General features: G+C 42.9%; 1 protein-coding gene across 3 annotated transcripts in view; it reads right to left on the reverse strand.

The window, feature by feature from the left end:
- Positions 1–4,335: 4,335 nt before the first annotated feature.
- mpp7a (MAGUK p55 scaffold protein 7a) overlaps positions 4,336–25,600 on the reverse strand; it is a 142,982-nt gene continuing 121,717 nt past the window's right edge. For all 3 annotated transcript variants that reach the window (XM_075453011.1, XM_075453009.1, XM_075453010.1), the window contains 5 exons: positions 20,820–20,900; positions 17,732–17,825; positions 15,523–15,631; positions 12,641–12,784; positions 4,336–6,671 (listed from right to left, as the gene is read on the reverse strand). In XM_075453011.1, the coding sequence (XP_075309126.1) occupies positions 6,492–6,671; positions 12,641–12,784; positions 15,523–15,631; positions 17,732–17,825; positions 20,820–20,900 (608 nt within the window). In that variant the 3' untranslated portion in view covers positions 4,336–6,491. The remainder of the gene's footprint in view (positions 6,672–12,640; positions 12,785–15,522; positions 15,632–17,731; positions 17,826–20,819; positions 20,901–25,600) is intronic.

Raw genomic sequence — 25,600 nt, forward strand, 5'->3', positions numbered from 1 at the left:
GGCCAGAAGACGTTTGCCTGCAGACATGAGGTAATCCTGAAGCTGATTAGGTTTAAGAGACATGGTGGACGGTTCCAGGCTTGAAGCCCCATCAGTCAACAGAATAGTCACCCTATGGTCAAGGGCATTTTACCCGGGGATGAAGAAAACAGAGGAGCATCAGACACTGGCTCCTATAGTAAAGTAATGGTGATGGACTGAGCAACCACATAAAAGTCTGGATAAAAAGCAGGACAGAAAAAGAGCAGCAAGAGACTGGGGGAGAAAGTTTCCTTCAAGAAAAAGACCGGCGATCTCAGCAGGGGTCCACATTCTTCTGAAACCCATGCTGAACAATTAGTCATGTTACACAGGCAGGATTTATCAGACCGAGTCCCATTTAGGATGTGGGCCCTGTCACTGCATTTGGAAGTCAATAAATCAAAATGATTGCAGCATATATTGAGATGTGAGATGAAGACATTTCAGTTTATTGGTTCCCAAAATGCCTCAGGTCAGTGTTGAAGGAACCCCGATGGCAAGTCAATGAGAGCGGGGCAGCTTTTCTGAGTTTTCCATATCCTCCCCTCCTTCCTTTACGAGGTTCTTAACCTCTTCTCCTAAACAATGGAACAAAGTTCATGCATAGATTTATGGACATGAAAAAAAATTAAAAAAAACATCAAAAGGAAAGAGAACGATCCATGAGACCTTATTGTGGAACGGGGGGGGTGCAATATGAATCTCCCAGATCTTTACTTCCTATACACCCCAGCATTTCTTGTGTGTTCTGTTAAACCATTATAGTCATCACAAGGAGTGGGAAATAAACCTGGAATCGGTCCTGATTTGGTGGGCGTTGGTGTTCATGTCAAAGCTGGGGAAGCCATCGCTTGGCCTTTGCTTTCATGGCAGCTCATTCCTCAAGGGATGTCAAAGAAACACGAATAAAATAAGAAATAAAAAAGGAGAATTGTTTTTTTTTCTTTCTATTTAAGGCCAAAAAAAAGACTTTCACAGATTTACGGAAATATTTATGAAGACATCCCAATCTTTGCTTCTACTTAGTGTAGGGCAATGCCATTTACTTTTTAACTTCTTTGACATATGTACATTGTATTTTTTCGACAGCATAGGCATATGTGGCTGAGCCCTCTGTTCATTACCCATGTCAAGAGCAACACAATCTGTGCACACACATTTTTTTTCTCCTCAGCTGGAAGCGGATAAACAGCAGCGTCCAGACTGATGGAACACTTTTATTACATTAAAGGTGTATGCTGACGGCGTGCTGATGAACCAAGAAGTGAAACCGCGTGTCTGTCGATGCCGTTGATGACACCGCGTCAGAAGCTCATCGTTTGTAACAGATAAAAATGCTTTGGGAGTCCAGGAATCATCACTCCCTTTTTGGGCGGTTGGAGTGCTATCAAAACATAGCCTGAGACCCTTCAAATGAGGATATATTCAAATAAACACACATGAGAATCAACAGCAGACGACACAGAAGGTGATTTAGGACATCAGTTTGACTGCAGTGGGTCAGATCATGGAGGGAAACAAGAACTCAGAGGAAAGAGATGGAACTGTGAAAATGGAAACTTTTGCTGGCTCCTTGGAATCTAGAACGAGGACATCTTTACCCACAACCCCCTCGGTGTAAAGGTAGACAGCACTGGTCCACCTCTGGTGGGTGAGGAAAGAGGGTCAAGTAAACGTTCTCTTGAAACCCTTCAGCGTCCAACGTCTGTGTCCATGTTTTCCCTAAAGCACTGAACCGTTGAGGACAACTCAGCAGCGTATTCGCTGTTGGTCTTGTGTTAAGGATCGTGAAGCTTGATGGCTTTTAGAGGGAAAGATCCTCGCTCACTCAGCCAGCCTGCCTTAGCTCAACACACACAGAGAGCTAGCGACACATTCTTGAACGTAAATGCAGCTGCTTTCAAGTCCCCCCCCCACTCCTACACCCTGTGATCCTGAGAGAAAGACAGGGAAGTGGAGTAACTGCTTCCTCTCCTCAGCCTGAATGAGAGCCATTACCTCTTCCTGACCTTCCCCACAACATCCTCTTCCCCCACCTGACGGCATCCTTATCCGTCTTTGCTGCAACCCCCCCCCCCTGTACAGCTATCAAAGTGAGCACTGTGGAAAAGAGGAAAATTGAGGGCTGAGCGACCCGATTTGGACGGGTGGGGGATTTCTTTGGAACATCATCAAGCGGATGTCAGTCGAAACCACAAATTGAATGCTGGTTGGAGGCCACGCTTCTCAAGAGTCCCCTTAACCACCCCCATGGACTCTGCCCGATCACATCCACAGTTTTCAAAGGTCCGGTGACATCTGAGTTAATAATTTGGCACAGCAAGACAGTGGGCTTTAATTGGGGTGACCTGCTCTAGAGGTTTGACTCCCTCGAATTTGGCCCTCTCCAACAAATGTCATCCACCAATTCTTCAGCGTCACTTTAGGAACACACACTCCACCTGGATGTCCAAAAGTGTTTCCATCGACCACTTTTTGTTCAGTTCTTACTCGCACTTTAAAAAAAAAAAAAAAAAGAGACAATTTAAAACCTGAGACATTTGTTAAAGGTCAAACTAGATCACAATCATTCCTCATTAAGAAAAAGAGTACGTATTTCCATTAAATATGTAGAATTTTTTTTAAAAGTAAGACTTTTTTTTTTTTTATTGCTCAATGCACCAATCTACAAATGTCTACATAAGAGTAGGTCATAAAAAAAAAAAAACACTTGGAAAACTCTGGAAAATATGTTCTACACGGACTAGATTTGGCTTAAGAGAAAAAAATGAAATCCGATATGTTCCGCACTTGCACAGCCGTGTGAGAAAGAAAGTCTTTGTCAGTTATGTGGTTCAATGTAACAGGATATAATAAAAAACGATTTGGTCCCCACCAGGTCTTACTATGTGGTAAATAAAACCCCTAATTGAGAAAAACACAGTTTACACCATGTCATTTATTTCACAAAAACTGAGCAAAAATGCAGAAGCAGAGCCAAAAAAACAAAGCACACTTGCACATTTAACGATAATAACCAAGTCGTCATTTCTTTGTAAGACATTATCAGTCTGTCAGATTGCTGTGGAAGATTTCTGGCCAACATTCTCCTCAGATGACCGAGTCTTGTGCGCAGCTCTCTTTCACGGTTCATTTCAATCAAGTTGAGGTTTGGACTGGGCCATTGTTGCACCTCGATTCTTTTCTTTTCCTTTCTGTTAAAGGTTTGCTGGTTATTTCGGTTTACTGTCCTGTTGCATGACCCAATTTCGGTCAAGCCTCAGTAGTCGGACAAATTGCCTCACATTTGACTCTACAGCACTTTGGCACACGGAGTTCACGGTTGACTCAGTGGCTGTAAGGTGCCCAGGTCCTGTGTTCTTCTCTACCCAAAGCCCATTGGTCCAGTAATCCTGCGGTTTACTCAGGTGCAACTTTGCAAACCTAATAAATGCTGCCATGTTTTGGTTTTTTTTTGCAAGAAGAGGGTTGCTCTTGGCTTCCCGTGCAATTTTTTTTTTCAATTTCTATTCTTTTGCAATTGTAATGTCATAAACATTTACATGCAAACTCAGACCTGTAGAGTCTGAGATGTAACTCATCCAAGTAGTTTATTATATCACTTTCAAAGCCATGCCCACTAAACCTGGGTCAGTCGAGTTGGACGTGGGCAAAGATAATGAGATACTCGAAACCTTCTGCTTTCATAGAGGTCGTGCTGCTAATCAATTAAACCAGTGCACTGGATTAGCAGCGCCCGGCTGCTACTTGCCCTTTCAATCTTATGGAACCATTAATGGTTTACTAAAGTTTTTACAATAATTTTTGTTAATAAATGTAATTTTTGCTCGTCTGAGATTGCACTCAAGTCATTTTAAGACCTGCTAAGGGACCAGATTTTTCAAAGTTTTGATTTGTAAAACCTTAGAATTGAAAGAATTGGTGTACGTTCCCATTCACCACTGTGTATTACAGGTGACATTTCAGACTGTAGAGGCAAAGGCCCAGTGAGCAAGAATACCAAGTAACATTACACAATTAATAAATAACAGAGTCTGCCTTGTAGATAAAATGCTTCAAATTCAGTCGGAATTGTGTGCGAGTGAGTTAAAATGATTCAGTAAATTGCTTTTTTTGCTCCCTTCAGCTGTCATTTACACGACTGAACGTGTTCACTGCAGTATTCTTTCAGAATCTGAGCAGGATAGATTGAATGTCACTCAAGGGCACGAGTCCCTCACACCCTGGAACACTTTTCTACCACCATTCCACCCCGCCACATGGTTTTTCCTCAGTTAAGCACATAAATCAAGGACGACTTTGAAAAGTTTAGCTGGATTTTCTTTAATACAAAATGTAGCGTAAATTCATACAACTCGCCTTGTAAACAATGCATCATTTACAGAAAGGAAATTAAAAAATATTTTCTGTAGACTGTACAAATCTGATTCTGATCGATACAACAGCTGACAGAAGGAAGGTTCAATTAGTACAAAACTGAGTGGGAAATCTAAATGGAAAAAAAAACTAAAAAGAGGACAGGAGCGTCCGTCCCTTTGAGCTGCTATCGTTCATGAAAAGCATAAACATTAACATTAAAAATCAGAGATCCAGGCTGCAGATATCACAGTAGGTGGAAATGGTTACATGAACACACATGAAGACAATTTGGGAAATCCAACCTGAGCCAAGAAGCATAGTTACAGGAATAGTTTCAACATTATTCATAATAAGCTCATCTGTGTCATTGCTGACACTTAGCCTTGTAGCCAACAACACTTCTGCATGCTAGGTGTGCAGCTAAAGCTAGGAGACAATTAGCTTAGCTTAGCATACAAACTGGGGGAAAAAATGGCATGGCATTGCATGAGGTTTTAACAAAGCTTAGAAAGTAACTAATTGTTCTAGTTCGGTGAGTTAAATCATAAGCTGTACGAATCGTGTTGTGACTTGAAGGTTAAACATAATCTATAGACACAAAAGTGATCTCATCCCAGCTGGACCAAAGACGTATGTATTTCCATGATAAAAGCTTTAAAAGTTGAAAATAAAATGAAAAATAAAAACACAAAGCAGGAGAAAGTAGGACGGGATGACTTCTAGGAGTAGGTAATACATTTCTACTGCTCGTAAAGTCAAGAGTGACTACTTAAGTTAAAATCCTGGAGGTGTGCTACAGAGCCGCTACAGGCAGCCTCGCTGAAGCCACTCTCCCCCCTTATAAAACACATTGCCGAACACTTTCTTCTTGCAGTCAGCCAAGAGAGTCCAGTTCTGGGACCGTAAATGGCAAAGTTGTTGTGCTGGGCACCTTCTGCGAAGGGGTGGCTTTTCAAAGTGTTCCCAAATGAAATATACGACACCTAAATAAAACAACTCTGTATGTGCTCTGTAGGGGGACCCCGGGTTGGGGCAATTAAATTAAATCACTTCAATGAAAGAGAAGATGCCTCGGGTGGGGGAAAAAAAAAAAAAAAAAGGAAAGAAAAAACACGAACAGAAGTGGCTACAGTGGAGATCAGGTTGCTCTCAAAGTCCAGATTTGGATATAAAAATGTTTCCAAAAAACCTAGTGGAGCACATTTCAAAATATATTATTTTCTTTTAAATAAAATAACTCTTATTGCCCTTCTTGTGAGTGTACCTGGCAGTGTTGCATTTTGATTAATGGTCATGGAAGCATTTTTAAACACAAGACTATAGTAAGGCAGAAGTCATATATGTTCTTTTCTCCCCGTTTCCCCCTCAAAGGCAGGGTTCTTTTACAGATGCAAGTTATCCATCGAGACGGAAAACATGGGTCCCTTTGGTTTCTACAGGCCTGATGTCTTAAAACACTCTAAAGATGGAGTCCTGGTTGATTACGACGGTAGAATCGCTGGTGCCACGATGGTCTCCAACGTGTGGCCATGGTAGCGTGACCCAGACTGAGCCCCAGATCAACGTCCAGAGCTCTGCACATAAGCCATCCAGATCGCAGCTGAGGTCCAAATCCAACCCGAACCCAAGCATAAACCTATTTTCAGCTCGGTGCAGTTCAGATATGGTGAAGCAGCAGCTTCCAGAGCCTAGTTTTATTGGCAAATAGACTGTATTTCATGTAGAGCTTTTAAAGTCTTGTTGGCAACTCAAAGCGCTTACTCTTTACACTACAAGCCACGTATATCTGTCCACACATTCATTTAAACAGCACTTTTTAGTCTACACAGGGTTTTTTTTGTGTTCTTATCAATGCAGTGCTTTCTCTACCATATATGTACTCAAGCACAAAACCACTGGGGGTCATGTGCCATTCAGTGTGTTGCCCAAGGACCCTGCGACATGTGGACTGGGGTAACCATGGATCAAACCAGCCTCCTGAGCCCCCCACCCCTTATACCCCAGCACCAGCCACAGCAGAGATATAAGAAAATATAATAATACAAAAAAAAAACTCGCACATTTTTTGTTGAAGCCCTTCCCTTTTCGTCTTTTACAGTCAGTGTGGGACCTCAGGAGTGTGTCCAGCTGACTGGAACCCAGTGAGTCTCCGTTTCCACCTTCTTTAGTGCCAAATGCAACTCGCTGAAGGCCGACGAGAGGTCATCGTTGACTATGACCTTCTCAAACAGATGACCGTACTGACTCTCTATCACCTGGGCAGTGCTGGCCATCTCCTGAAAGTCCTCCTCCTGAAGTGTGTGAGATAGCAAAGGGGAGAGACAAAGAAAGAGGAGGTGAGAAACAGCAGATATGTGCAGAGATGAAAAGCTGTTTGTTTCAGTCAGGGGAAATATATACTGTACACGCAAATAACACCGCTTTCATTGTGCAAATAAACAGAAAGTGGCCTGTGCAAAGCCTGTTATAACCTCCCTGAGACATGGTATCCACATATGAACCCTGGCAGAAGGAGTATGCACTTAAACCTCAAGGAATTTTCATTATTCCCTCCACTGAACACACAAGGTTATCCAATTCACAAAACAAAAACAAAATATAGCTCAAAATAAGCCGAGCACCAAACTTGACCCTAATTTACAAAAAGACAGAGGCGAAAAGCATTCATTTTTGTCAGTCTGCATTTTGTGTTGACGTGGAAATGACAGCTTGTCGACGACGCTCGGCTCAGGCTGTGTGAAACAGATGCACGGGTGACTGAATCTACTGGAGAAGAACGGGAATAGGTCTGGCATGAGGTCTGCGGAAGTTTTTTCCCACAGTCAGAAGTCTGGACACGAGGATCAGGTAGTTTGGGCCTAAACAAGAAGCTCCAAAGGCCCTGAATCCAACTTGCAACACGGCTTTGACTTCAACACCGGTTACCATTCGACTTGACCTCAAGCCCAGAGATGAAAAAGGATGAAAAAATAAACGCTTGATAAAGTCTGAGCTTCAGTGTAATACGTTGTTGGGTTGTGTCTCAGTTTGGACGAAGCCTTCAGATTTAGGGATCTGCTACACAAATCATGACTCACAACTGCCTGAAGTAACGATGCAGCTCCGTATGATGCCTTAATGAAACGCCGAATTCCACCTGTGAGTCCACTGAGTTTTGAACTTCAGACCACTTGATCTCAGCTTTAGATCTGAACACAGCCAATAAGAGGAGATGAGATACACCAAACCATGACTGTGACCAAGAAACTTAAACACCACAGGGTCTTTTCTGGCCTGTTGTTTTTACTTCTTAAGACAAAGAAAAGCTAGTTTTATTGATGGGAATGTCCAACAGCAGCCCTGAAAGGTAAGCAAAAGCCAAGTTTTTCCTCACTAATGGCCACAGGAACCTCAGTCCTGGTAGTGTGTTTCTTAAAACTGCTCTCCACCACAAAACACTGGAAACAACATCACAAAACCACAGCTATGAAAGTTAAAACAAAACACAAGTGCAAAAGTGAACGCAACAGTGTATTAATGACAAACAGAGAAGTCACGTGAGGCTTTGCGCTTGCCAGAATGAAACCACTAATGGCCCCGAGCAGCCGGCAGTTACCCGGTGCTGCCGCTCGTGGTTCTGCACAGAAGACGGTCGTGACAGTGATGCAACTTTGTCAGAGTGGATGGAAAAGGTTCATTTAAGAATTCCACTTCTATTCAGAACCTCAGCTGGCGGTGGCTTGTCCATAAAAGTCTACAATAGATTATCAGTCAACGGTCAGATTTGAAAAGAAAAAAACATCCCCACCAGGTCACCATGTTAGCTACAAAGAGTGGTATGAAGTATCACAACTGCTACCTAAATGTCTTCAAAAGGTTAGAGTCCATTGTTGGGGTAGAATATAGGTGTGTCATTAAAGTACTAGCAACATTCCTAAAGATGGGGAATGTTTGATTTTACAACCTCAAATAAGAAAAAGACCCCTTTCCAAACATTTCTGCAGACCAATCGATGTACATCTACGATGTGTGATGCTCCATCCTTGATGCCTCTAAGTCCAGAGAAGTCATCGCTGCCCTGGACAAGGCCAGAGTGCACATTGTATGATCGTTTACCTCGAGATTAGCTTTGCACCCTTTATATAACTCAAAATAGTTTGCAATCATTTGAGAATGTGGGAGAGTCGTCTGTAAGGAGAAGCCCTTTCACCGAGAACCAGAGATTTGGGGGACGTGTCCTCCGATTGCCAAACACGCTGTGGTAACATTTGGTGTCAGGTAAAAGCCAAGACATTCATGCACAAATCAAGCATGTTTCACAGGAAAAGCGTATCCATTGTTCACTGACATGGAGGCTCATCAAGCAGATGGAAAGTTTTCCAAGTCAACATGCAAAAGGCATCCAGTGTAAAGTATAAAACAACAGGCTTACTGTGAGGAACAGCAAAAGAACATATTTTTATCAGTCCAGGAGCAAATATTGCTGCTCGTTCCGAAAGAACCCAGGTATCTCTCTACGGTGGTCCCTCTGAGGCTTCCTGGTTTCACATGTGTGGGCTCTGGCTGATCCTACCCTCAGTGCAGCAGCAGGGCTAACGTGGCTGCACTGATTTAGCCTTCTGTTTTTACTCAGAACAGCCAACTTTAGATTTCTGGGCCGATATGGTTTTATAGGGAACCACTATGCCAAACAGACAATTATAAATGGACACAGATGCACATTCATGCTCTGAAACACACACACACACACACACACACACACACACACACACTTTGCTCTCTCTCTGACACAAACACGCAGGATCAAGCTGAGCGCGCATACAACGTGTACGCACATAAACACCGTCTCCTAAAACGTTCAAACTACTAAACGGTTCAGTTTTTCGAGACGCTTCTCCGAGCCAGGAGTTACTTCAGAGCGTTTCTGGTGGTTTTCCGCTTCATAATGGATTAGCTGCGGAGCTAAATATAATCACTCACTTGCTGTGACAGTCAGCAAAAGCCCTGTCTGCCGTTTCTGCCCAGATGTCTGGCATGGATCAACCTTACGCACACCGACGTATGCCATTCTCATGCTCTATTGTCTCAGGTGATGTTTTATCAGTTTTTCTACCGGAGAATGACAGAAGGAAGACATTAGACCACGTCTCAGGGAGCAATCTGTTCCTCCGCAGTGCCGTCGTCTCTGTCATCTGCCACAGGACTTCCCCTGTTGGCTCACGAGTTACTGATGACCACTGCGCCCAGTGCCAGGAAGGCAACCCCTGTGACGGATCCTTAATGAGCCCAGGATACTATGCGCGATGAGTTTTCATGTCCAAGAGCGAGTCTGTCTCTAGTGAGGCCTTTCCAGGTAAAAAAAAAAAAAAAAAAAAAAAATCAAAAATCAAAAGAATTTCACAGCAGGAAGCTGCTTGAGGCTGAAAGAGCCAGGCAGAAAGATAGAGTGAGAGTCAGGAACTGAAAATAATAAGAAAAATGTAGGGTGAAATGAAAGAGAGATGAGACCAAGAAAGCCAAGATGGCAGATGGAAAACTGGGGGAGCGGGAGGAAGTGGATATTGCTCGGCATCTCCTGATTTGAGCTGATCACTCTCCTAAGTAGGCAGTTTGAGCTGGAGCCACGCAGGGAGGGCAAAACACAAGGGGAAAACACCTGGGACCTATTCATCACCGCTGCCATTATATCGCTGATTTCTACATGAAATGATGTAGCGTCTTTTGCCTGTTTAAGTACTTTCTTCCAGCGCAGATAAAAGGCCATTCTGATTGCACAATATGAGGCTTTGATTGACGATTGATGTTTCTCAGCTCAAACTGAAATTCAAGCAGGGCTGGAGTAGAACCAGTTTTCAGGCAGGGAGTTTCGGTCCAATACCAGCCCACTCCTTTCCAACGCGGAGCGAATTTAGCTCTGTCATTTTAACCAACTTTATTACTTATTTATTATCGACTCAGTTGAGAACGTGCCCTTAATTATTTTCTCATTAATCGGCAGACGTGAAGGTTTTCCTTTCCTTCGGAAACAAAAACTTCTAAAGTTTCCCTGATTCAATGACTTTTCAGGAGTTTCACTGACTGGTTCCAGATAGTGAGTGAGCTACTGGTTTAAAAACATTTATCATCAACAAATAGAATACTGCGGTTTCGGTGCAGAACACTGAGTTTATAATGAAATCCATTTGTGCACCTAATGTGTGTCAAACTGCTACAATGTATATTTACCATATTGTTTAAACTGGCATCCCAACTGTCATCTCAGATTCCTCTGTAATGATTTTCTGGGAGCCCGAAGGCCCAAAAAAAGCATTTCATGAGGGCGTGCGTTACTGTACGTGTGGATCATGCTTTGCATGGTTTAAGATGCTGTTTCATCTTCCCTCCTTAGCTAACATTTGAAGGACATTCTGCCTCTTCTCAAACTGCTTTCCATCACTACGTCAGCGGAGTCACAACAAGCAGAAAAACTTTTTTCTATCTCGTCTATCCTGTGACTTTACAGTGTGTCTTTTGTTGTAAAATCTGACAAGTGAGGGAAATTCTCCTCGTGGGACGGTAAAAGCTTTCAGCGCTTCAGTGGCGGCATGCGTCAGCCCCAGGTATCATCTTTTAAAACCATCACACAGCACATCCTCAGCAGGACATCTGCTTTATTGTTCTAATAAAACACATCTGTCCTCTAATTAAAAAAAAAAAAGTCCTTTTTTTTTTAGCTCCTGATAGCGTGGCACATTCAACACAAACTTGGATGAGCTTGGATTATGGGTTACATCATGATCATCGGCCTGTTTTGCTTGGTTTCTGTAGCACTTTTCTCCTCACTGACTGTCACAAACAACAGGGCTGAAGTCCGTCTGCTGTGTGGAAACAATGACACTACTGTGTTTCAGGTTGTAGCATTTAAGCAGACGCATCTCTGTCGTAGAGAAACGCAGCTGGCTGGGGATCGAGTTAGTCTGAGACCACTCACCCAACAACAGCTTCCCTTTCAAAGCCCATCATACCTTATATGTGGTGGCTTACTTCTGCTCAGTTTACAGGATGTGATCCGCTTTGTTAGCCAGCTGAAATATGTCTCTTTGTCACAGTTTTATGGAGGGCTACCTTAGAGAATACCTAATAATTAATAGTAGCATTTTATTTGTCTCTCACAACTACTGTTATCAGCTGCTTTCAACTCCAAGCTGCCGTTCCAAGCAGTTATTTTTCCATCATGTTGCTGCCAGAGACTTGGACCAACATCTGCAGGGACTGCTGAGATAGGCTGACATCTATCCCACTCTGGAAGTCCATTGGACTGTCAGTCAAAATACAGTTTGTTGTCACTCACACTGCTGCTGCTTTCCTAACTCCCAATGGCACACATGAAGTAATGTATGGTGAAATAATTTGATAATTGTAATTACTAGGAATAAATGTATGAATGACATGTCTCACTGCCTGTGTTTGGGGTCATGTGGTGGAAGAAACTTGATCTTTAACAAGTAGAAGGAAGGCGGAAGTGTTTGAAAGTTAGAGGCTAAGATGCTGCAGAAAGGGGAATTTCACATTCTGAAAGTATGTGTGCTTTACACATGTTCTCAAGAGTAAGACACTGTGTATTTTAACTATAAATAACACTCCAGTTTTTACCAAGAGTTCCACTTTGTCTGGCATCTACAATCCCTCCTTTGCACCCCATCGCCTCCTTTCCAGTTCCAGGCTGCTGTCAATCAGTCTTCATGTGTTTGGCAGCCTCCCGCCCTGCTGACTGGGATGTCAGCCTTATGTTGTCCGAGGTGAGTGAGACACGCAAAAGGGGTAAGACTGCCCTGGGCCTGATGGTGCTGTGAAAACCATCATCCACCCTAACCCCCCCACAAAACTTTCTCTCCTCCACGCACCCATCAACTTCACAGCGCACGGGCTAATAGGTTTCACGTGTGTCCCCGCTGGGCCGGGATGAAGGTGTGTAAAGAATGACCTCATCCCTCGCACATACAGACTGTTGTTGTGCTGTTAATCTGTAAGGGCTTTTTCACAGTGTTTCATCTCAGCTACTCCCTTCAGGTGAACCAATTCTTGCATGCATTCAGGTAAATACAGTATGTTGGACACATTTTGATGTTCATGTATTCCCTTCATATCCCTTTTTACTACCGTACATGTACCCCTGCAGCTCCCTGTTGGGAGTATATCATACTGACTTCCTGAGATAAGTCTATATTCAAGCACACGCGACCCATCTTCAAGAAGTGTAATGGTGTTAATCAAAGTCTGACAGGGATTCTTGGTCTCTTACCGTAAATGCCCTGGAGGATCCCTTGTCATCTTTGCCCGATATGATTTGGGCGTTCTTTCTGGTTTCCCTCAATCTCTCGATCGTGGGAGGCTTCACAAACACAACAAAAGGTTTGAACTCGCCTGTCCGCAGATGCTTTAAGGTCTGAGAGAAGAACCAATAAGAAGGTAGAAGAGAAGGGAGATTAATTTCTACTTTTTAGGAAGGCAAAGAACGCTAAATACATCATAGAGACTTGAGAGCAGTACCAAATGGTTGGATGGTAGAGATAGTTATAGGAACTCGGAAAAAAATATCTCCATATAAAATGTGGAAAGTTTTCCCTTAAGTCCCCACCGGACTTATCAATAGACTGAGTTTGCCCATTTGCCACTGAAATGTCAACATTTTAAATTGGAGCTGAAATGAAATATTATTCTGGTTAATTGCTTAATTAATTAGACAGTTAGTTCAGCCTCTGACTTCACTTTACTTTATCTCACCTTAAATAAAATGTATTTTAGCTTTGGAATGCTCAAATGAAAGGGAAAACAGAAAAATTAAACCCTGGATTCCCAATTCACGCAAATCCTTTAAAAATGCATAAATAAAAATATGTCTACGAGAAATAAATTTGTTGCTCACTGCTCACATCTGGGTCATGATGTATTTCAGTGGGATGGAAATCAAAGAATGTGGGAAGCGTTGGTTAAATAGAATATAATAATCAACCATCGCCCGTGCCTAGTGTATGTGCTTCTCTGAAACTGTGGGGGATAGACTTCTGTCCATATCTGCCTGCATCTATTGTCCCGTCTCTCTGGTGACAAAAACTAAAGCGTAAAATATGGTCTGAGCCACCAGAGGTAACAGGGAGGGTTGGAGTCAGAGATGTTCTTGTTCTGGCACAGCAATCAGGGTTTCTAGTGTCTTTTAAGTAGGGCTGGGCGAGTTAACTCGTTATTATCGCGTTAACGCATTAATTATTTAACGCTTATAAATATTTAATCGCGCATTAAAGGGATAGTTCGCCTCTTGACATGAAGCTGTATGACATCCCATATTAGCAATATCATTTATGAACATTTTCTTACCCCCTGCTGCGTCCTGTGAGCCGAGTTCCAGCCTCGTTTTGGTGTCCACGAAGGTAGTCCGGCTAGTTGGCTGGGGCTAGAAAAATAAAGCGTTTTGTTTCTCAAAACAATATGCGTTCAAAAGAGTAATACATTTGCATCACAAAATCGTTGTGCATGAAAAAGTCAGGTGCAGCTATCGCTAGGTGGCTGAACACATTGATATCAAGGGAGGCAAAAATAGTGCCAAGCGATGTGAGGTCTGACTTTTTCACCGAGAACGATTTTGGGATGCAAATGTCTTACTCTTTTGAACACATATTGTTTTGAGAAGCAAGACGCTTTATTTTTCTAGCCCCAGCCAACTAGCCGGACTACCTTCGTCAACGCCAAAACGAGGCTGGAACTCGGCTCACAGGACGCAGCAGGGGGTAAGTCAATGTTCATAAATGATATTGCTAATATGGGATGTCATACAGCTTCATGTCAAAAGAGGCGAACTATCCCTTTAACGCCTGTTTAATTTTTTTATTTAAAAAAAAAAAAAACAAGTAAATTAAAAACAAAAAATTTTTTTTAGGGCTTTTGTGCCTTTAATGGATAGGAAAGTTCAGAGAGACAGGAAGCAGGGGGCAGAGAGAGGGGGAACGACACGCAGCACAGGGCCGTCCGATGTGGGACTCGAACCGTGGCCAGCTACAGCGAGGACTATAGCCTCTTGTACATTTTTAGATTAGATTAGATTACATGGGGCGCCTGCTCAACCCACTATGCCACAAACCACCCCTGTTTTATTTTTTGTTTTATGTTTCATTTTATTACAGTAAAAGTCTGTTGCTGTCTGCTGCGGAACCGGAAAAAGAAAGTAAACAGCGGATCCACCAAACATGGAGAAGGGTACGGAACTTTTACTCGGCCATTTTCATTTTAAAGTTCTTCCAGACGGCGGAGTCGACAGTACCAAAGTCATCTGTAAACACTGCCAAGTTCAACTGTCTTCTCAGCGTAGTAGTTCCAGTCTAAAATATCACTTAAAGGCAAAACACACAACTGATAGCAGCAAGTCATTCAATAAAACAGACAGTGGAGCGAGGCTTCTACATAAAAACTACATAAAAATGCTGATGTTAAAAGTGTGTTCGCACAACAAATGTTATGGCCCTTTCATTCATATGGCAGCACATTTAAAATAAAACTAAATGCTAAAAGCTATACACTACTTTTGAATTCATTTTTGGATTTTGCGTACAAATGCAATTAATCGCGATTAATCAGGGAAACCATGTGATTAATTAGATTAAAAATTTGAATCGTTGCCCAGCCCTAATTTTAAGATAGTGGGTCCAAGCCTACTGCTAAAAAAATTAATAAAACCCAAAGATGTGGAGGCAGAAGAATCCTTAGGAAGTGTTGACCATGACTTTTATCTTTCACCGGTAAATGAGCCTCGGAGCAATAACATGCTTTAACGTTGCCACTGATCTGATCCACGGCTCATGTTGGGAAACAGGGTCGTAGTGGAGGCGTGTGATTCGCGCTCACAGGTTTGTCAGGGCCCGGGGTTGGAGCTGACCGTTTGTGCAGGGTCTGAGCACCACCACCCGAGACACACGAGCCAAAAGGGAAGTCTTCAAATGCAGGAAATTAGCTGCAATTTGTCCTTGAAAATAACACCTTCGCAAACCTGCTTTCAGTAACTTGGGAAAACAGCAAAGGCCTTTAGGAAAGCCAATGAAGAGGGAGATCGAGGTACCGCAGCACTAAAAAACACAGGCAGGGGAGGGATAGCAGGAAAGAATGGGATGCAGATGAGGGGTTTGTGTCACTCACATGAGGCTGGACATCCAATAGGCAAACTTTGTTCTTGGAGAGGATGGAGCGTATCGAGTCCAGGCTTGTCCCATAGTAATTCCCTTTGTACTCACCATACTCAATGAACCTAAGATGAAAAAAAAGGGGTGATAAGCAGGCAGCCGAGCTCTCCCTTCTTATAAAATGTATTTTCAGAGTAGACATAAATTGAATGCAACTAGCTTCCCGTGGGAGAGATATTCAATTCTTTGTGCTAATCTGGTCTAACTGTTTTCAGCACACACCTTTTATATCGATATATAAAAACCCAACAAATCCACAGAGAAAGAGAGATTACTCTGAACTGCTGAGTGATCTGAAGATAACATTCTTTAGCAAAACTTAAAAACCAGACGCTTTGGCTGAGTCAGTTTTTTATATATATATATATATACACAGACACACACACACACACACACACACACACACACACAGGTATATAAGCTCCTATGCTACTGATTCAATCAGTAACACCTGTTTGGTCCAGTGAGACCACAAACTAAATACCAAAACCTATCCTGCTTTAATCCGAAAGGATTTCAGCTCGGCAAGCAACTGGTTTGGGTACAAGCAAAGAAACACTTTTCCACCAAATAATCTTCTCCCTGTCACACAAAGCCACCACCAGAGTATTTTAGGCTGGAAACAAGTAAGTAAGAAAAAAAAAAAAAGAAGAAGAGAAGAGAGTAACAACGTGGAAAGAATGTGAAGCTAATGGAACGGCGCGGTATGCTCAGTCTGCTCATGACGAGGGTCAGACAGAATGACTGCCTCTGTGTGACTGATGCCATGTAAAAAGAAAGTTTTATGGTAATTGCCCATGTAAGAAAGTTTTACTCAGCTTTTTTTCTTTTTTTTTTTCTTAATTCCTTCTTAAAAGGGAGGTTTGAGTCTCAAACAAACCTCGTATACAGTTATGGGAAATTCATTTAAAAGCTTACAGTAGCTGGTGTTCAAAAACTCACACTTTGGAGCATTCTGTGCTGTTTGCCAACGCAAGGAAAGGTATATAGATTATAGTCAAGCACGCCAGCACAGGGTTAGCTATATTGAGAGAGTGGATATTTGCCATTTTTACACAAAACAGGGCTTCCCTTGGGAAAATTGTTCAAGCTAAGCGCATGTTGTTGTGGCCTCTTATTTCTGTGCTGGGAGCATTGTTTCTGCTGCGTGCAATGAGGCATAACGCAAACAAGTTCATCTCACTCCTCCTCTTCTGTGCTGCCTTGTAATTTCAGTGCGGAGTGTTCCATGCATCCACCCCACATCACAGCTCTGTCACTCACCCCTCCGACTCCCTGAAAAACATTGCATGCCTTGACCTACACCGCAACATGGCCAAAATATACAGCCCCCCCCCCCATCCCCCACTGTTCTCTGCATGCTCTGACACTCCATATGCACTCACCGCCACATGCTTCCCTGTCATATGTGCTGCATGTGTGTTTGCGTGCACAAATGTTTTGAATATGCACCCTGCAGTGCGTCTTTTAGCCTCTCCTCCAGCTCGTGTGAGACCGGCAGAAAGGCATCAATCATTCTTATGACTATTACAACTTCCATTTCAATTTGTTGGCCACAAATGTCAAGGCGGGCCGTGGTGTGGCTGGAATCAAGAGAGTGACCAAGCAAAGGAGGAAGTAGACTGGAGACCTTGGGGCCACTGTCTGGAGATCTGTTACCAGCAAAGGGCCCGGCCCTGTCATCACCGGCTCACACTCAGTTACAGAGACACATAGACGACAGCGGGGAGCTCATGTTTGAACTGCGGAAGCAAGCATTGGGCTTTCAGGCTGCTGCTGCTGCTCTCTGCTGCACTCTGCCTCTAGTGGTTTAGAGTCCAAACAGAGTGGGACTGTTGTTTTTATCATGGTGTACACTCACATTTCACATGATTAAATCACAGGCTCTTGTTAGACATTGATGGATGATGATGTGATATGTCATTGAAATACTTGGCAACTGGCGCTATTACTTATCTAATTATTCCCATCAAGATACTGACACTGAAAAATTTTTATCTATTTTTTATTTTTTTTTAAATGACTTGTTGCATCTTCTCTGCTGTAACCATTTGTGCTTTCTGTGTTTCTTTGTCTTCCAGCGTCTCATTTGTGGAACCATTTACGTCATTCATGGAACTTCTTCAGCGAATTGTGTTGATTGCATCCTTAACAGGTTTGCCTACTTGTTGTTATGGATGTCCGTCTCGAAGAGATGTTTGGAGATGAAACGGTACTCCACACCTTCAGTCTCATGGTTTTTCTTGGCCCGACTGGTGTCTGAGAAAGAGAGGGAACAAAGACAAAGAGAGAGAGAGGGGGAGCGATTACCTCAAACCCAGACTGTCTGACTCACTGCTGCGAGAGAAACTGTTCTGAGCAGAGCCACATTATAACAACCCTGGAAGTCTGAAAAACGGCATTAGCGGCCATGCCAGCTCTTGTATATATTATTGTGTAATAGCTCTATAAAATACACAACCTATGTTTCTGCAGCAGCACACTTAAAATACTTAAGTGACATAAAGCAGAGGTTTACTGTTGCTTATTAAATTTGTCTCTTGAAATGTTGCTGCAGTGCCTACAGGAGCAGAGGCCGGAGCGTTGGCCACCAGTGTTAGCGGCTGGAAAGCGATTGAATTTGGGGGCTCTAATTAAGATCGGGTCTCTGCGTTTATTCGGCCATACACCATAAATCCTCGCTGTAAAACAGGCAGTGGGGGGCGGCACGTGGAGGGAACGTGAGAGGACGGCCCTGCTGGATTTGTAAGGGTCAGGAGGCCGCCTCACACTCCTGCTCCTTTCCGGAGGTCAGAGGGGAGAGGTTCGCACCCGTCAGACACTCCAACCTGCTCCAAAACAAACTATTAAACTTTTATCACCTGCAGCCACGACTGCCAACTTCTGCTTTACTCTCGCCTGAGCTTCTCATTTCTCCAGCATGTTGCGGGTGTTGCATTGATGATCGAGGTCTTGTGCTTTTCCTTTGAGTAGCTCAGACCAATCAGTGTTCATGAAAAACCAGTCGTGTGATTTATATATAGTGAGAGGAGACAGTCATAAATCCAACTGTTGCAGAGAAGACGTTGAGGAAGATCAATGACTTTATGTCATCGGTCTCAGACAAAAGCAGAGGGCCAAAACAGACTTGTCATAAGTTATCATGTACATATGCCTCTCATTCAGAAATGTTTAAGACCCAATTCCAAACAGTCTCTCACCAGTTTTGACCAACACCATCCAACCGTGCATTGTTTTAGCATCTGCTTTGTGGCACAGGAAATAATTACGATGCAACAAAAGAATGTGGAATCCGTTCATTTGCAAATTGTGGAAAAATATCTCCAAACTTGGATTGGAATCACAATGTTTCACCCCCACTCCCGACTAATGGCTTACTGCAACACTCCTAGTGTTTCTTCGACGGCTGGTTTACATTTTACAGTGACAACCGGAGAGAAGGGGAGAAGAAAAAAAAGTGAAACCAGGGCCACAAGCTGGTGGTCTCCCGAGTTCCAGTGTTCAAATGAACAAAATGGGGGTAACGCTTTAATCTGAAACAACACTAAGTGTTGAACACATCCATGTGTCCACTGGCAGCAATCAAAGATTTAAAAAAAAAAAAAAAAAAAAAAAAAAAAAGAGAGAGAGAGACGGAATACTTTCCGAGTCTCTTTCTTCGATGGACCTGTGCCATACGTTGTCTATATGTGTCTGAATCAGACAGTCTGGGCTTTATTAAACAACAGCATCACAGGTCACATTTGAGAACAATTAACAAGCTTTGTGGGGAAAAAAAAAAAAGGCCTCACCAATGAGATTTTAATACCAGGGACATTTTAAGTGTCAGACTTTGACTGCGATACATCCATTATGTGACACTGCATGTAACAAACAAAGCAATTAATATGAGAAGTCTCCATGTTTCCTTTAATCTAATGCTGCAGTTTTCTTTTATAAGCCCCAGATGGTAACTATGCGATTAATAGTGCCTTTGCCCTGCTTAAACGTGAAAACCAAGAAGATTTATTTGTCCCCCCATGCTGGCTTTGGGACATCTCAGAGCTACAAAAATCTACTGCAGCAGAGCTGGATGGTGTTGAGAATTATGGCAAGCTGTTGTTGGGTCCTTAAAAGGGAAAAAAAAAAAAAAGGGAGGAGGCACCAGAGGAAAGTGACAAAAAAAAAAGACAGAGAAAAGTGAATAAATAAGCTGAGAAAGAGGGGAGAGTGGGTAGCTCGGTGCCAGTTCATGAAGCAGTGGAATGGCATGTCTTCAAGAGGCAGAAAAACAGTTTCCTCCATTATTTGGAGCTTGTCAAGCATACTGCGAAAAGCTGACAATTACACAGGAGGAGAACCAACTGCCTCAGCCTTGACAGGACCAGCCGTGTTGCCTAAGAGCTGCCTGGGTGTTGTGCCAGACATCTCCCTCTACATGTGTGTGTTTAGGTCTCAGACCTCAGCAAACCAAACTGGAACAAGTGAACATCCTTCATCTGAAGTGACCATTTCAGTTTGTTTCTGGGTGCACCGGGCTACTCTTACTGCACTTCAGTCTCTCTGCGAATGAGTTTCCAAAGCGTTCGTCTTGGTGGACAGAAGCACGGGAGAATTCTTGGGAGTAAACAGGATCAGAAGAGTGGAGAGGGAGGCAGCTTATCTCCGTGGCAACACAGCTGCGGTGTCCCGTTCTGTGCTTAGGAAGGTCTTTCCTCCACAGAACAGCAGCTCACAGACAAATGTTGAAAAAGCAGCTTCATTTAGCTCATTTTATCAGACACTTTGATGTAAGAGGTGCTTCAGTTACATTATTCATACTGAGGGCTCAGTGGCAGCAGGACATTTATAAGCAATTTTCTGTCATTTCTGTCAATAATAATTCCTTAATGACCATTTTCTTCAAAAGAAAAGAGCCAAATCGCAGAAACAAACATCTCGCTTCTAAAGTTGCCCCCTTAAGCTAAAGTTTGGTCGCCTCTAATCTAACATCCTTACCGATTTAAAATAAGTATTTTTTTCACTTGTTGTTATGCTGTGAATCTTATGCAAAATGTGCCATATCACACATATCGAGTGAAACTTGTCTCGTGATCCATCCGGCTCGTCTGTGCAAGTGCAGCAAACCCAAAAAAAGGCAAGAAGGTAACAAAAAAGGTCTACGACTGATCCTATAAAAGGTTTAGGGATGGAAGGGAACATGTTGAATCCATGTAAATACATGTGAGCATATTAAGAACACTTACACACAAACACATAATGGGTTGAACTTACGTGGGATGGTTACACTGAAGTGCTGGGGGTCACAGATCAACAGTTTCCTCTTGAGTACATTCATGCCGACGCCTGTGGGTCCTACACGAATACCAAAACAGGACACACACCGTGAATACATAGAAATGCTCTTTTTGATACGTTGCAGGAGAAGCAAATTAGAATGGATAAAACAACTGATGAGTGCAGGACAAGGCACTGAATTGTGTACTATTAATCCTACAAAAGCAGTTTAATGTCAGTTTTTATCCCTGTGCTTTTCCTTGTAATAGGAATCTCAGGCATTACACGATCTACGAATCTCAACAGGCAGATTGTGTACCCAATTCATTCATCTGAATGTACACAAATGTATCGTTCTCATTAAAAAAGAAATACACCGCAAACGCGTTAAAATGCCCATAAACGTGTGGCTGGTAAAATGCAAGTGACTAAAAAAATTTGCTTAAAAGAACAAAGTCAACAGAGCTGTCATTGGGGGAGTTATTTTCAGACTTTAAATAGGTCCACCTAGAACCGTAGAAAACATTTAAAAGATATGCTGTGAGAGGCTACATAATGCTGATAGGAATGCACAATTAGGAACTATTTATAGAAAAACAAATTAAATAATATATCACAAGCAAAACTTACAGCATTACACCTGCCTTTGTTCAGAGTTTTTTAACTATAGAATAAAAATCATCACGTTAGTGCGTCCTTATATAATTACAGACGCTACATGCTGCATAATAAAGTTCTCTTAGTGTGTAATTTAGCCTGAATTAGTCTCTTATTTACTTTAGAGAAAAGACACTTTCTCTAAAAGCTACTCCTCGCTCTTCGGCAGAAGATTTAACCGGCTTCACAGATCAGGTAAAAAGGCTTTTCCTCTGCAGTCGAGGGTCAACTGGGCTATCCATCTCATCCCCAGAACAGGAGAGACTGGGGTGGTCCGTGGCGTAGTGGGTACAGCAGGCGCCCCATGTACAGAGGCTACAGTCCTCGCTGCAGCTGGCCCGCATGGGTCGGCCCTTTGCTTCCTGTCTCTCTAAAACGGTCAAACATTCAAGGTAAAAAAGCCCCCCCAAAAAAAAGAATAGATATATAGAATATCTACAATATATTGATTACTAAGCGTTTCACAAAGCTGAGTATGCCTCTCCAGCGTTTAGCAGGGGCCAGCATTGGAGAAGTGGAGTACCAAAAGTCAGGAAATGATTGCATACGTTTCTTTGAGCAAGACTCAAGATGCGTTTCTTTTTTCACGTGGAAGCTTATCGCAAAACGTTTTTCGAATGCTTTTATGAATTCTTCACATTTTTCCCACCTCTCCCTTGCACCTCCGTCTCGGTTTGCATTCACCGACAGCCCAAAAGCCATTTTCAGTGAACTGACTGACATCTATGTCTTTCACAGACTGGACAAGAAATCAGTTTTTTTTTGGAGTTACAAGTGCATGGCTCGGAGTTTCAGTGATTCACCTCGGCTCAGTGTGCGGACGGTCAGAAACAGAGCTTGATTTTGGGCTTCGAGATTCCTCGCATGCCTTTCGTTCTGGGCAGGCACTACAGTCGCATCAAGCTCTATTGGAAATTCATTATTCCAGGCAAATGTGTTTAGCAGGCCGCTCCTCTAAAACAAACGGACAATGAGTTCACTCACTGTTGTGGATTAAATGGAAAGAGAGGTAGATGGGAAGGGAAGAGAAAAAAAAAAAAAAAAGGAGCTCTCAGTAGAAAGAATGCTCCTGTTGCTTCTTGTGCCATTTTGGTGTTCTTCTACATTTAATCTAGTGTAAAGGAGGATGGTTCTGCAGTGATCCACGACCTGATAAATAGGTGTGGACATCAAGGCTCTAAGTGCAATCCTGGAGCACTGGAAGCATTCATATACAGACATGTTCCCACCCTGTGCGTATCCTCTCCTTCTGCACGTAGCAGCACATGGCTTTGAGTCCTATTGTGCGACTGCTGGAAGTGATAAAAGCTGTTTCCTCGGCGAGCTTGTCGACACTACTGTTAAACTTAAAAAGTCCTCTTTGGAATGACAACGCAGGGCATTCTGGGCATTCTGTGGTTGCAGCTCATATAAACAAGCACATGCTCAGGCGAAGACAGCAATCAATCTTAGCTGGGGAAAGACGCTTTTCAGTAAGCGAAAATAGTCAGAGAAGCAGAGGCCTGGGAGCTTGGGTGATTTATCGAGATGAGGAAATGGGGTTCATTTTGAATTTGTTTCCGGAGCGCGGGAGGAATGCTGCTGTGCTGTTTGAAAATGGCTCTGGGCTGATGTTGTTCTAGGTGTTGAAGGTGGCAGAGCATGGTAATAGAGGCTCTTTTATGAGCCCTATCACAGTGGTGCAGACAGTCCACCCAACAGGCCACAAACCTCCGCGCAGACTTGTTTGCCTGAACCTTAGTGTGGACATCGGGGCCTTGGCACAGTGGGCCAAACACAGTCGTGCGGGCTACCCTTGGTATGTCTAACGACTGCAATTCTTCACACTTGTAAAACCATTTTCACTTTGTTCATGGCTCCCTTGCTTGCCACTTGTGATAACAATGATACGTGTCAGCAAAACTTCTTCAGAATACCTCAGACAGCGATTAAAGCCTATTCCAGCTGTACCACCGCCTGCCAAGGAGGCCCAACAGGCCCACCACCCGATCTTTTACAAGCAGAGGCAGTGCTCTGTTCCACCATCTGACCTTACACACGGCACCTCTTTGTGCATTGTTTGTTTTTTAACAATGTTCCAATACAACAGCAACATTATAAATCTGAATGCTGCAATAAAAATAAAAAATAAAAAAAACTCTCACACTTTTTCTGGACCGAGCTGCAGTATTTACATTGTGTCTCTCTCTCCTTCCTCCTGCCTCTCCCCGTCCTTGCACGCTGCTCTGCCACTAAAAGTGTCAGACTTCATTACCGCTCTCATTAGAGAAGCTGACTTTAATAATGAGAGCTAAATAACTTCCAGGCCAATTGGGAAGCACATCTCGTGCAGCTTTTTGCAGAGAAGCAGGACAGGCCAGGCCCGACAAAGCAGGGCTCTGTAACCGAGGGCCTCGACCCAGTCTCAAAGCTCCTTGACTTCCTCACATCCAGGCAGGCGACATAACATCACTACTCGAGGTGCTGGCTTAACCGATACCACATTTAGAGAATGGCAGAGGTGCAGTGTGGTAACCACAGCTTATTTACAGTGCAGGTTTTCAACACGGTGAAGTTTTGAAAGAGGTCCAGTTGTATAAATTAGGTTAATTACACTCTGGATAAATATTCACTTATGACATATGTTGGGGCTAAACCCCAAATTATAAAACTTTTAATGTATCCAAACCTTACTGTGATTTCATGGTGTAAAGTAACAAGGAAATGTGGAAACCTGAACAGTATTTTGTCAGGTTAAATAATCACATTTCTTTCAAAACCATCAGTGGTTTGGGCAGACTTTGCATACAGTATGTAAAAATATATTTTTATTGGCTTTTTTAAATGTGCAATGGCCCAGATAAGCATCTTGATTTGTCTTTGAAACAGATCTCAAAATAAATTCACCCAGGGCTCCATTCAACTCTGAGAGGTGGGCAGCGGGTCATTCATTAATGGGTACTATAGAGACGCGCATTTATTCTAACGAAGGAATGCCTTTATGTATGAGTGAAAGGTTTTGGGAGAGTGGGGTGTTTGATACAAAAACAATGTGTGGGGAAGGTGCTGGGCTGAAGAGTGGAAAAAGTACAGGGCTGAAGCCAAGTCAGGCACCGAGAGCTGCGTCCTGTCTGCAACTCCTACAGTAATGCAGACTTGACTTCTCTCGAGTACTACACTGACCTTCTGCTAAACCCTTTTCTCAAAACACCAGGTAACTGCCATTTCCCCACATGGTAACAGCTGCAAATGGACTGCAATGAGAGCAATACTCACAACCTAAAAAAAGACAAACCTCGCTTTCTGAAGACCAAAAACACACAAACAAAACAACATGTTTGTCTGTTTGTAAGATGAGCGTTTGTTCGGCTAACTGGCTTCCTTCTTTTCTAAGCCAGTGTTTAGGAGAAAAGCAGCTCTGTTCTGCAAACTTTCACCGTGTTACAGTCGGATCTTGGCTTTGTTCTAACCTTTTCTGTAACATGACTTGACAACACTATGGAACACACGTGTAACTGCTGGACTACACAGCTGGACTTTTAGCTGGAGACACGCAGCTTCAGCCACGGGCGAATAACTTAAAACCATGTACACAGCCGCCTTGTGCATATTAAAGATCCCCTGACATAAACACGTTGTTGTCTACCTCTAACCGAAGTCAGAGAACCAGAGACTCAAATCAAGAAACACTGGGCGTTGCATCTGGCATTCTTTTTAAATGAAAGGTTTGCTTCACTAAATTAAACAAAGAGCAGATATCATGAATGGAAAAAAAAAAAAAAAAAAAACTTTCTCAAGTACTAAACACAGGGCCCTACACACATCGAGGAATATAGTCTCCACACTAAAAAGAGAGGGCACGGTCAGAGAGAAACGCTTTCTAATGGGGGAATTCGGACAAATCCAGGGAGAGTAAGAAGGAGGGTGAAAGCTCAAGAAACATAAAGCAGATCTTTTCTTGGCCCTCAACTTCGTTGTGTGTGAAATTGTCCACAGATTGTCCTCCAAATTGTGGAAGTTAATTGAAAATATTTACATTAGCATGACAGGTGAGAGAGGTTCAGCATCCTCTGCGTTAAGTGAGGACATGCTGGCAGGAAAATGGGCTCACTAATTAGTACCATGCCTGATGAAGTCCATGC

This window comes from Odontesthes bonariensis, chromosome 20, assembly GCF_027942865.1.
Source record: "Odontesthes bonariensis isolate fOdoBon6 chromosome 20, fOdoBon6.hap1, whole genome shotgun sequence".
Classification (NCBI taxonomy): domain Eukaryota; kingdom Metazoa; phylum Chordata; class Actinopteri; order Atheriniformes; family Atherinopsidae; genus Odontesthes; species Odontesthes bonariensis.